The sequence below is a fragment of the Carettochelys insculpta genome, chromosome 3 (assembly GCF_033958435.1).
Source record: "Carettochelys insculpta isolate YL-2023 chromosome 3, ASM3395843v1, whole genome shotgun sequence".
NCBI classification, from domain to species: Eukaryota; Metazoa; Chordata; order Testudines; family Carettochelyidae; genus Carettochelys; species Carettochelys insculpta.
The window spans coordinates 88,981,429-88,994,383 of NC_134139.1; the positions used below are offsets into that span (position 1 = coordinate 88,981,429).

General features: G+C 40.1%; 1 protein-coding gene across 2 annotated transcripts in view; it reads right to left on the bottom strand.

Annotated features, from left to right (window-relative positions):
• The window catches only part of TMEM181 (transmembrane protein 181), a 55,611-nt gene that overhangs the window by 7,439 nt on the left and 35,217 nt on the right, over nucleotides 1-12,955 (bottom strand). For both annotated transcript variants that reach the window (XM_074990301.1, XM_074990302.1), the window contains 8 exons: nucleotides 12,269-12,399; nucleotides 8,796-8,887; nucleotides 7,522-7,579; nucleotides 6,488-6,590; nucleotides 6,315-6,366; nucleotides 4,286-4,368; nucleotides 2,801-2,890; nucleotides 710-776 (listed from right to left, as the gene is read on the bottom strand). In XM_074990301.1, coding sequence (XP_074846402.1) covers nucleotides 710-776; nucleotides 2,801-2,890; nucleotides 4,286-4,368; nucleotides 6,315-6,366; nucleotides 6,488-6,590; nucleotides 7,522-7,579; nucleotides 8,796-8,887; nucleotides 12,269-12,399 — 676 coding nt within the window. The remainder of the gene's footprint in view (nucleotides 1-709; nucleotides 777-2,800; nucleotides 2,891-4,285; nucleotides 4,369-6,314; nucleotides 6,367-6,487; nucleotides 6,591-7,521; nucleotides 7,580-8,795; nucleotides 8,888-12,268; nucleotides 12,400-12,955) is intronic.

The following is a 12,955-nucleotide window of genomic DNA, read 5'->3' on the forward strand; positions in this document are numbered from 1 at the left end:
CTCTCACCTACCCATTGTGTCAGGTTTATTTATCTATTCATTCATTCATTCATTTTTAAAATTCTGTAAGCCTTCAAGAACAAAAACTGTTTTTAATGTGTTCGTCCAGCACCAATCACAATGGGGCTCTACCTGACTGGGCCTCTCGATGCTATGTCAGTATTATTACCAATGTTGAGTTCAGAATCTGAACTCAGGCTATTGCAGTGGATTTGATTAGGATACTCATTCAATTAGGGCAGCCATTGTGTGCCCTACAGCAGTGGCCATTTTAAGTATGGCCTAGCTCTCAACCTATTTCCTCCGTCAACCTGCATCCTGCTGACCTGACTCCAGCACTCATTCTCCACTTATTTCTTCTTGCCATTGTATTCTCTTCCCAAATCCCACACCCACTTACACACTCTCACTGCAGTTTGCCATTGTCCTCACACCTACCTTTAAGGGGGCCATATACTTTTTAGTCTCAGTGTCACAACAAACCCTTCTTATGCAGGAAATGAAGAAGCCATGATGCTAGGAAACCTCATTAGTCATATTTTGGATTAAAGTGACCCAAAATAAACAACTCATACTACAGTTGACTGTTATCAGCATGTTTGGATTTTCACTAAAAGCAACCAACCAAGCCCTGAAACTTTTAATATTAAATATAGCAACTGTACACCCTCTGAATCATCAACAGACTTTTCACAATAGCGTTACTTACCCATAGATCACATCATCATCTGAATCATTCAGCATTGAAAAGGCTGGATTGTCTTTCAGCTGTGATTCTGGAAAACATATATGTAGTTTCATTTAGCCAAAAATTTTATTCCTGACTTTGAACTTTTAGATTAGACTTTTATCCAGAACTGAAATGTGCAACTTTGTAGTTTCCAAGGAAGGTGTAAAACTCTAGGCTGGATCCGAGTTATCCTGGCAAGGAAGGGATATGATTTGATTTAAACTCTTCAACTCCATCTCTCACAGTACGTCAGCATTCACAACAACTCAGAAAGTGGGCATTCTCTACACTGTATTAGTGTCATCATTTCTCCTGAGGTACAATTTCACTTGTCCACGTTAGTTATACCTAAAATTTTAGAACACACTAGGTCAATAAACAGCAACGAAGGGTCCTGTGGCACCTTACAGACTAACAGAAAAGTTTTGAGCATGAGCTTTCGTGAGACTAACACAGCTACCCCTCCGATACCAGGTCAATAAAGAATCTGGTTGAAAAATACAGGCTGATTTTAGATGATGTTTCAGCCCCTTTCCCTTATTTATGACTAAAGTAATTAAATCTAATAACTGTTTGCTAATTAATACCTACCTATGGGGTTATAACTTAGGATAGACATTTTTCACTTTCACACGATAGAACGGAAGGGACTCTCTTTCCATTGGCTATCTACAATACCACCTCCCCAGGTTTCCCAGAATAGGCCCTGTCAAGTCTCAGGGCTAAATATATCCCTGGTGTAAACTGACAGCTCCACTGAAACCAGTAAAGATACAGAGTGAAATCTGCCCCTAATGGAGTGCCACAAGATACCATACTGTCTGCATGCTTTTTAACTCTTCTAACCCAGGTAGAGATATAAATATTTCCCACCCAGCCAGCTAACTGCTTCTCCTATAATGGAGATACGGGATTCCTGAAACATCTCCATTCATCTGAGTTCCAAAATCAGTTTAGTGAGAAACTTCTCTGCCCCAGTATGGAAGGCCCTCTCCAGACACATAGGACAAGCTAGTTGCCCAGCATACTTACATTCCATGGTTAAAGCAGAAACGTACAGTAAAATAAGCAGCCATTTTTATTACTAAGTATCCTAAAGCTACATAATATTAAGAGGCACATGCAAGAAATGTAACATTTTCATGGATTACATCAGCACAAGGGCCTTCAACTGAAATAGCGAGAAGAGCCATTTTTTTCCAAATTCAGTTACAAAATCAATACTGCAAGAGCCACAATGCATGTGAATACGAGACAGTCCTTCATACATAATGGCAAACCATACCAGGCAGACAGCTGAATTACCTCCATTTCCAGGCTCTACCTACCTCAGCCCCCAAATCTGCCACCCATGCCCAGGTTTAACCCCTCTCAGCTCCAAGCCACCACCCTCATCCCCAGATTTAACCTTTCTCAGACCCAAATCACCGCTCTCGGACTCCCAGGCTTAACCCCTCTGGGTCCCAAACCCACCCCCACATCTCTAGTCTTTACCCGCCTCAGCCTGCAAACCCTCCCCGCTCCGTTCCCAGGATTAACTCTCCTCAAGCCAACAAGATGCTGCAGCTACGCGTGCTGCCGCTGCTCCTCCCCCACGCCTCCTTCTCAGTGGGGCTGTGCAACTTCAGCAAGGGCAGACTTGGCTGCCCCTCTCCCTAGCTCTCCTGCTCACTTCCCACACCTGCAGCACAGGCAGCTCTCTGCCCTGCCACGCTGAAATAACGGAACTAAATTTAATTAGTTTAACGTCCGGATCCTGCCCGCCGCTCTCATGGCCATTAAACCAATTAAATTTAGTTCTATTATTTCAGCCACGGCAGGGCAGGGAGCCGCGAGAGGAGTCAGCAGCATTCAGAGCAGCAAGTGACTCCTTAAAGAGCAGCAGGTTGCCGATCCCTGGATCAGCACGTGCTTCCATCATCACTGGATGTCTGAAGCCACCGTAAGCTGCTCTGACACAAAGAACATAATCAAGTGCTAATGAAACCACCAACCTGTGAAAATCTGATGCGCTTTATTAGCATGGTAGGTCTCAGCAGCCATCTAATAATTTTACAATAGGTCACTTACCATACAGTGCGTTCTTTGATGGGGAATACACAAAAGCTAAAGTGTAGAGATAGAAGTTCAGTAAACCGTAGAATGATAAGAATTCAGCTGGTAATAATAGTCAAGGACATCACACAAAATTCAGCTCAGTCCACATTAACTTTGAAATAAAACCAAACACGAGGCAGGATTCTCCATGCAACATCCTGATGACTTTTTTTCCTCAGCACTTTCAAATTATGAAGAGTGTTAACTGGGTACTGTTAAAAATTTTGGGACACTGATGATTAGTTTGGCATTATCATGAATTAAGTTAAATGGGCGGGAGGGCCGAGTGGCAGCAATGAAATAGAACATGAGACACATTGGGGATGTTGCCTTTGTTTTTAAGGCATCCATTAAAGCTGTTTTGGTTTCCACTAGTTATAGACAAGCTCAGCAGTCACTGTCTAGCTGATATAGGGCATTTCCAGTCACATGACCAGTTTCAGACTCTAAAGCACTGTACTCTAGTGGTTTGAGTTGAGGATCCAGGAAGTTCTAATCTTGGCTCCGACACAGATGCCAGCTTTTGACATGTGGCAAATTGGCTTTCCCATCTGTAAAGTGGGGATAAGCTAAAAACCCATATTTTACAATGAAGGCAATGGAGCCAGCTGGTAGACTATCCAATTTGTATTGTGCAAATACTGATTCTAAACTGGCAGGTCTGAAACCATTTACCACTGGAAGTCCAGAGTAAACAGATTTTGATTCCGCTTCCCCCATCCCCTCTCTCTTTTAGTTAGACTTGTACTGAATGGGTCTAAACAAAACAGTTGTAAAGATGCTTGTGACAAGGTCCACACTAGTATTCCAGCTGTCATGGCATCAGAAGAATTGTACCACAAAAGGAAGATTTCCTGAAAACTGCCAGTGTAGAAAAGACTGAACCATAGCAAGGTATGCCTTAACTCTGTCCAGTCGTACCATGATACTGCAGTAACAGTCTCCATCTCTGAATTGGAAAGTGCTAGATAGCAGTTTGGAGAACTACTTCCTGCCTCCTCAAATTATGCAGCCCATCATGCTTTTGTTTAAGTGAATGCAGTACCTATGCCAATTTGCAGACATCTGCTAGCTACAAAATATGGAGCATCCACATAAACTATCCCACAGTAGCCTTCTAACATGGCTCAGCCCTGCTCTAAATGGATAACCTACTACACATATATGAGAAAGAAACTCGTCCTATCTTCATGAACATTCAAGAGTGCCAATTATGGCTGTCGATTCTGTAATTTGGACAGCTGTTCAGAGAACTCGATTGAAACCAGCACATTCAATTGGCAGCTAATCATGAATAACCATCAGAAAATAACCACCTGCAGTTGCTACCAGCTGGGTTAGACATGAACTGCTGATGGAGCAGTGAAAGGCACTACTCCTGAGCCATCATCTGTGTACATTCACTTGAAGCAAGTTAACAACATGCCTAAATAATTGGAAGCCACAGTAGAAGGATATAATTCTGATAATGAGTTGACAGCTCAGCTACAAAGTTGTCCTGTAGAACTTGTGATCCAAAGCGTAGATATAGTATGACAATGCTGTGGGAGACAAGACAGACACTGTGACTATATGTACTGAACAGTAACAACATTTGATGGGGGTGTGGAAGAACAAAGTTACTAGAAAAAAAGGCAACTATTTTTAGACTAATGTGACAAATCTATACAGCTGCCTATTTTAAGAGGCACTTGATTTCCAATTCCTAATTCAGAGAACTTTTTTTTAAATTAAAATTCAGTCATTCAGTTGAAAGGGGAAAATTAGCTTAATTTTTTTCTCAGTTTCTGACAAAGCACAATTCACAAGTCAGCAGTGATCTGACACTGGGCAGTGTGTATTAGAACCTTGTTTAAAAAGTAGCATTGGCAACTCACCCCGTCCTCTGAATTTCACGTTAAGTCAGCAAGCACATATAACTCCACAGAAGGTGAATGCTGCTTTGCAAACAACACTGTGGGGTGGACATCTCTCTGGTAGATATATGTCCATAACTACAGACCGATCAGTGTGATTGTGGCAGTAGTGGAGAGTTCACTCTAAATACCTCATAAAAGGAGGTTACAGAACAAGATGTGCTCGAGCATCAGAGGACAGATTGTCTATAACACGGATTGGCTTGCTAGAGACCACAGTTCTGCTTTAGAATTAGTTACAGGGGCAATTACAATGTGGGCTGCATTGGCAGCTTGCTAAGACCAAAAAGATTTTACCTAATTACACAACAGTGAAGTAGATTTCAGCTGTCCCCATCTTTAATTGGGACGTGTGCCTCATGGTTATTACAAGTCCCAACAAGAAATGTTCCAGCTGGATATGATGAACCCTCAGAGACTGATACATGGCAAGTCTTCTCACCTCCTGAGGGCTGCACCTCCATTATGAAAATAAGTACATCCACAAGCAGCAGTATAGATATGAGAGAGCTATATTTACTCCCTGGCTATCTCAGATTTAATCAGAGTGAATACCTTCTCTTTCCATTGTCTAACACCAAATCTGTCCCAAAACAGGTTCAGTCTCCTTAACTGTTGATGCTTATAAAACTATATTTGCTTAGTCTGTTCTTGACTGAAACAATTTTCTATTTGATAAAAAATAATCTATAAATGCCACTTAAATTTATGCCCTTCTTTTCAACATTGATGAAATGGAACTATCCTGTAGGTTTATGGATCTTACACATATTCCTCTTTTGCGATGTTTTAGCACTGCCCTATAAAGGGCAGCATAAAAGGCAATCTAAACTTTCTCCGGAAGAAAAACCATTTTGATGTTATGGACATCATCAGGTGTGGGACTCCACAATCACAGCAGAAGTTAGCGCTTTTACAGAATGCTCAGCACTCTCGGATGAACAGCACAACTGCATTTTTAATGCAGACACACAGAGCAGGTCTAATCACTAATCAGTCTACTTACTTAAGAGCATCACTGACAATTCACCAATCTCATTCTCTGCTCACTGATTCAAGGCATTGAATAGGTTGGAGTGAGATGTCTTTATTTTGGATAACTAACTAAATTCTCTACATCCCTTAAAAACAGGCAATGTTGGTGCTCCCTTGGCTTTCCTGGGCTAAGGGCAGAATTTAATGGAAAACTTTCAAAAGAAAGGGACCATAAAGTAAGAGAGCTTTGTGGCATCTCACAAGCTCCCTGAGCGCTAACAAATTACGAGGTACATCTCAGTCTGCCTGGCCAGCAACAGTGAATTTTTTAAAAAGATTATTTTTATAAACAGAGGGCCATGCACTTTACATATTCACAGCACTGCTCAGCTGGGATATCAGTGAGAATTGTTTTGAAAAATAAAATCACTAATAGCTATCAATTATATAATCAAGTGGTAATTTATTATTTGGTAAGTGCCAGTAGCATGCAAGATTTTAAAGTGTAGCTTGGATTAGGTGGAATTTTTAAATGAGGTTTTACAATGCCATAAATATTGGAATGCATAGAATATGCACGTTAAAAAAAGTCTTACCTAATGACAAGCACTACAAACGTCAATGCAGTCAAGAATTTTAACCTAAGATCTGAAAGGATTAAGAACAATCGTCAGTGTTTTGAGAGCTTACACCCCTCTGCCCCAAACAGCTAGCCATCCCCGGGGGAGGGGAATCTATTTGAAGGAAGCAAGAAAAAAATACTGCTTACCAACGTAAGGCATGTTGCGAAGTTCCGAACATGCCCTCACTATCAGGAACAAAAGGTACAAGATATATACTGTTGCCACCATAAGAAAGAAGACTTTCATTCCCTATAATAGAAAAAATGTAATACAGTTTTACTTTGAAAAAAAAAAAAGTTACCCTAATCTATCTTCCTTCAACTCCACCCCAGAAACCACCATCTCTAAAATCATGATCTACTTGTTCAGAACAGTTAGGCGGGAAGAAGGAACCATAATACTCCCTGGTCTGTAGCAGCAGTGCCTGTGGTGGCTGTGTCAATTTTGAGATGTGCAGGGCAGAGGAGTGTTTCACTAGCAAAGACCACTTCTTTTAAATCTAAGACGTGTTCTAAAAATGGCAACACAGTTCTGAGAAACTATAGGAAGTTGTACAAAACTTATTTCTTATACAGGAGGGAAAGCAGAAATTTACTGAGAAGGCCAAATACTCTAAGAATAGAGGGTGCAGAGACCTAAGATGCCTAGCAAGGAGCAGGTTTTTGTCTCATAGGTAAATGAATTTATTTCTGATGAGACCCAAGATATCCTGGGTGGTTGCAACTGAGTAGTTGTTCCCAAGCTCATCACTGGGGTGACAGCTCAGCATTCATGCTCTTCCTTTCTTAATGATGCACTGGATCTTCAGACATACACCCCTTCATGAAAAGGAACCATTCCATATCTCCTGTACAAAACAAGCAATGGAGGGAGCATCTTTTCATAAAAACTCAGGTCTACTTTTAAGATATTTGCATTAGCCAAACAAAAAAGTTAATTTCCCTTAAAATAGTGAAAATATCTTTTTTTTTTAATCTTCAGATCTTCCATTCAGCACATGGTGTTCTTTAAAGTTGTACCACAAAAAATAGTTACATTTCAGCTTGAAGAGCAATATATAATATAATGTAATACTACGTACTCGACAGATATTTTCACACACCTCTTCCCCAGTCCTACCTGAATAGACATAAAAAAATCCATATGGAAGTGGCAACAAAGTTTGATACAAAAAAATTACCTGAAAATTACCCGTGTCAACTCTGTACTGGTATGTTGGATCATGTAGTTCATTAACACTAGAAAAGATCAAAGTTCATGAAGTAATCACAGTCCTAAGGATGTCAAATTAACTACAAATATGTATTGGCATAAAACACTGCAGGAGTTCTAGACTTCTTAATGTTACGCAGAGATTAAGGATACTGGATATGATCCTCAGCTCAGATAAACTAATAGTTCCACTGATTTTTATTTGAGAGACAGGGATTTACACTAGATGAGGGTCAGAACTATTGATTCTACTTATGTATGTGGAGATTCTGAGTTTAAGTTACTCTTTATTCATATTATGTTTATTTTTTGGTATATTAACACCTAATAATTTCCTATAAAACTTGGTTATTCCAGATTTATTTTATCCTCATTGAGTATGACTGCAGCAATAAAATCAAAAAAAAAAAAATGCAGATTCAGACCTCTCTCTCATTATGAAGTATGCTCCCCTTGTCAGGCAGAAGTGAAGTGTCTGATTTCAATAGCATTTTCCTCCAGCTACACAGCTTTCAATCTTACCTATTCCACTATTTACTTCCCTCCATAAAAAACCCAAAATGTAAGAAGGTCACAATTGTGCGTAATGTGACTTAGAGAGTCACCTCATCAAAACGGTGGGGAAGTTGTCTGGGAGGGGAATGATTCTATCTTTATGTTAGCTTACCAGACTGGAAGGAATTCAGAAAAAAATAACAAAGATTATTCAAAAGGTCAGAGGGACTAATACAAGAGGAAAAATTACACACATGTATTACTTGGCTGCACAGCAGCTTGAGGTGAGTAGGACAGCATATGAATATGTACAATGTAAATGCTGAGATATAAGAGGATTGTTAGGATGGTCCAAGAGGATATATCACTTGGCACAATGGAATAAAATTGAACAAAGGAACATATTCCAACAGCGAGGTCTCTCCCTTGCCCCTCCAATGGAAGGGGAAACTCTACTACAGGGAATATTGTTCTAAATTAGGACAAAATACTGGAGAATACATTGTATGGAACCATTTATGTATTGGCTGTGGAATTTATGTAGTTGCATGTTAGTAGGGCAGCCATTAGAGACGTAGTCTCAATTTACAAAATAGCAAGATCTTACAGAACTGGTGTAGTTCAATTTATTCATTTCTGGATCACAATTAAAATACTAAAAGACAGACATCACTAACTATAAAGCCATTCTGCTTTTCTGAGCCACTTTTCCTCACTAAAACTTAGCACAACGGGGAAATAACTTACGTTTGCCATATTCCTAAAGTAACACAGGCCAACCACAGAAGCCCAACGATACAGAATTTGGGAAGATAGAAAGTTAAACATTTCCTTTCTCCCTGTTGGAGCAACAGAAGTAAGATTAAGAACATCTGAATTCACCCGGTTCTCAACATATTAAAACAAGAACAGCCATTCTTCCAAAGTGCTTTTTTAGAAAAGCAGCATCGGCAATTTATTTTGTGAAATCCAAAGCTCACTACAGAGTGTATAAAAAATGTTACAAATAGGGCTGTAGAACAATCACAGTTAATTCGTGTGATTAACTCAGAACATTAATCACAGTCAGTTTTAATCACATTAAATCGTATCAATCAAAATTTATTTATTTTGTAATGCTTTTCCACATTTGTCAAATATGTTGATTTACAAGACAATACAAAGTATATGCTGCTCACTTTCTTTTTTACCACGAATATTTTCACTGAAAAAATGATAAAACAAAAAATATTTTTTTCAATTCACCTCATAGAAATCTATGCTGTCGACCTGATAGCCCAGATTTTTTTTTTTAACTACACTCAAAACCAAAATGATGCAAAACTTCACCACTTACAAGTTCAGTCACTCCTGCTTCTTGTTCGGCAAATTGCTAAGAGAAAGAATATTGTTTACATTTATAGGAGATAACGTTGCCCATGTCTTATTTACAATATCACCATAGAGTGAGAAAAGACATTTATAACTTCGGTAGGGTTGGCATTGCAAGATATGCAATACTTGTGAGATATGCTAATCATCCATATGTCCCTTAAAGCTTCAGTCACCATTCCAGAAAACATACTTCCATGTTGATGATGCTCATTAAAAATGGTAATTAAATTTGTACCTGAACTGCTTGGAATAGAACTGTGTGTCTCTGGCTCTGTTTTGCCCACATTCTGCCATATATATCATTTTATAGCAGACTCAGATATGCCTACACTTATGGAAAGATCAACAAGCTGGCGATCAGTATTCTGGGGTTCGATTTAGCACTCCCCCTGCGGATGCTCTTAATAAAGCTGTCATAGTTCCACTGTTGACCCCGGTACTCCTGACAGTCACGAGGACCAATGAAGGATGATGGGAGAACACACTGGGTGGATGGCAGGAAAACTATTTTAGATAAGTCAACCCTAACTATGCAATTCTTCAAGCTGGATATACATATCTAAAAATCAATTTTACCTCCTAGTGTGGACCTGGCCTTAGATGATGATTCAACACATGTTGTTCATTTGAAGAACACTTTCACAAAATGCAAAGAAAATACCAATGATAAAGATAGCTGCAGCACTCAATTCAAGGTTTAAAGACTCTGAAGTGCCTTCCAAAATTGAGAGGGACAAGATATGGAGCATGCTTTCACAAATTGTAGAAGACCAACATTCCAATGTGGAAACCATAGGATCTGAACCACCCAAAGAGAAAAATCAACTTTTGGCTGGTGGCATCGGACTCGGGTGATGCAAACAAACTTTCATTGGCCTGTCACAAAGAGGAAGCCGTGCTAGTCTATACACTATCAAAACAAAAAGCAGTCAAGTAGCACTTTAAAGACTAGCAAAATGGTTTATTAGGTTTTTACCTAATAAACCATTTTGCTAGTCTTTAAAGTGCTACTTGACTGCTTTTTGTTTTGATTCATTGGCCTGCACTGCTTTGAATTGTTAATGAGCAGAACCTATCAGCTGTCTGAATGCATGTCCTTTGGAACAGAGGTTGAAGCAAGAAGAGGCATATGAATCTTTTGTATATGTAGCGTGCAAATATCTTGCAATGCATGCTACAACAGTTGCCATGCAAATGTCTGATCTCACTTTCAGGTGACGTTGTGAACAAGAAGTGGGCAGCATTATCTCCTGCAAATGTAAACAAAATTATCTGTCTGAGTGATTGGCTGAAAAAGAAATAGGACCAAGTAGACTTGTAGTCACTAAAGTTTTAAATTGTTTTGTATTTGAATGCAGTTAATTTTATATATAATTCTATATTCATAAGTTCAACTTCCTTGATAAAGAGACTGTGCTACAATACTTGTCTGAGGTGAACTGAAAAATACTACTACTTTTGTTTTTCAGGGTGCAAATATCTGCAATAAAAATGTAAATTGAATGCTGTAGACTTTTTATGCTGTGCTGTAATCGAAACCTATATAATTGAAAATATAGAAAACATCCACAAATATTTAAATTGTATTCTATTACTTTTAATCCCATGATCTGATGCACTACATTGACACTGCAGCTGCAGAATCCACTTCTTTCCATAAAACTGTGCTCCAGAATTTGACTTCTTAAAATTTTTAACTATAAAATGTATTGTTGTAAAACAGCCTCCCAGATATGACCCAAGTGGAAACTACTTCCGTGCTGCTCTGCAACTACAGGTTGCACCTCCCTGGTTTGGCACACTTGGGACCTAACTGGTCCCAAATGAATTTGCTGAACCAGGGGAGGACCCCTGCCACGAGGCCCCCCCAAGCATCTGTTCTGACTCCCCCACCACCTACCTGCTGTATCCTGGGTGGCCCAGGCCTGCTGTGTGGCTCCAGCTAGCACTCCAGCTCCCTGCTGTCCCAGCCTGCACTGCCATGGGGCACTGACCTTGATCCCGACCCCACATTGCTGCTGCAGGGCTCCAGCCCTGGCACCAGGCACCCTAGGGCTGCAGGGGGAACCCAGCCCTCAGCCCCTATGAAGTTCCACTCCCACCCTGCAACCAAGGCTCCAGCTTTCAGAGATGTTCCCACCTCCTTGTGGCTGACAGCCTGCCCTTCCACTCCTGGGCACTCTGGTCCAGGAGTATCCCTGGTCCAGCAGGACCAAGAATACTGCCGGACCAGAGAGTGCCAGTTTTCAGAGGTATGACCTGTAGTTTAGGATAACAGCTCAGGGATGTGAGCCACCCCCAACGAGGCAGCATCAGAACAGCTCACTATTTCACTGTTAATCATTTTAGCTTCCAAGTCACACGACAGCACTCTCTGTGCTGGTCCCCGAGATCAGAGTTTAAGGAAGGCTGCAAACTGATCTTGATGTCCAAAAAGCCGAGAAATTGTGCTCTGCAACTGAGACCTGTCTCCTCCCTAGCATGAGGGACAAAGCACCCAAATGGCTAATGACGTAGTCAAGTCATAATACAACCCTACATCAGGCTTTCACAACTATATTGTCAGCCTGTCAATCCACTAAATGATGAACTAAGAATACACAAAAACAGCTGATTGGAAATATTATGGAAGAATGAGTTTAGCATGAAGACAGAATAAAAAGTCACATTACATGGTTTACAAAACGAGCTTTGTGAACACTTGCACATTAGGTATGATTTCATTTTGTCAACATTTTGGAAAAAAAGGGTATTATATCAAGGAGAAAAATTTAAACTACAGTACACAAAGCTGAATTAATGCTTCTCTCTGTGCGGCAAGTACTAAGTAATTGTCCTCTGCTTACCTGCACTCGTATCCCATGGTAGACACAGAGCCAGAACAGCAGCAATGCACACAGAAACACTGACTGAAAGAGGTCATCAAGCATTCCAGGAAACCAACTGTTCACCAAAAATGAGAGGGGGAAAAATGGATCTGTAACAGAAGGGAAGAAAAATATTAAGCAGGAGACAATGCTACCCATTGTTAATAAAAGAGGGGGGGAACCCCAAATGGGCTTTAGAGAACTAATATGAAGATTTTTCAAAACCTTAACCATTAAGTGGCGCAGTGGATAGTTAAATCTAAAAGTTAATAACAAATACAAAACAAAGCATTTCCAACTGATGCTCCTCCCTGTGCTAAGCAATCACTTTAAGATTTGCTGCAAGATTTCCAGTAGAGTGTCACTTGGAAGGCACCTACGACACAACTGTTTCTTGCTGGCTGCCTAAAGTTGGTTCTGAATATAGTTCTATGTTAGAGTTACTAGGAGCATGTAACCGGGCTGCTGATGTTTCAAGTGGTTCCTCATGGCCTGAGGTCCCTTTGCAGCAAAACTCCTGTTTTTCACCCTCAGGAACACTTAGGATGCATCTAAACTTGCATTCCTCTTTCAAAAAAGGAATGCAAATGAGGGAAATTGAAAATGGAAATAAGATGCAGATTTACATCTGACATCACATTTGCATATTCCTCTTTCAAAAAAGCT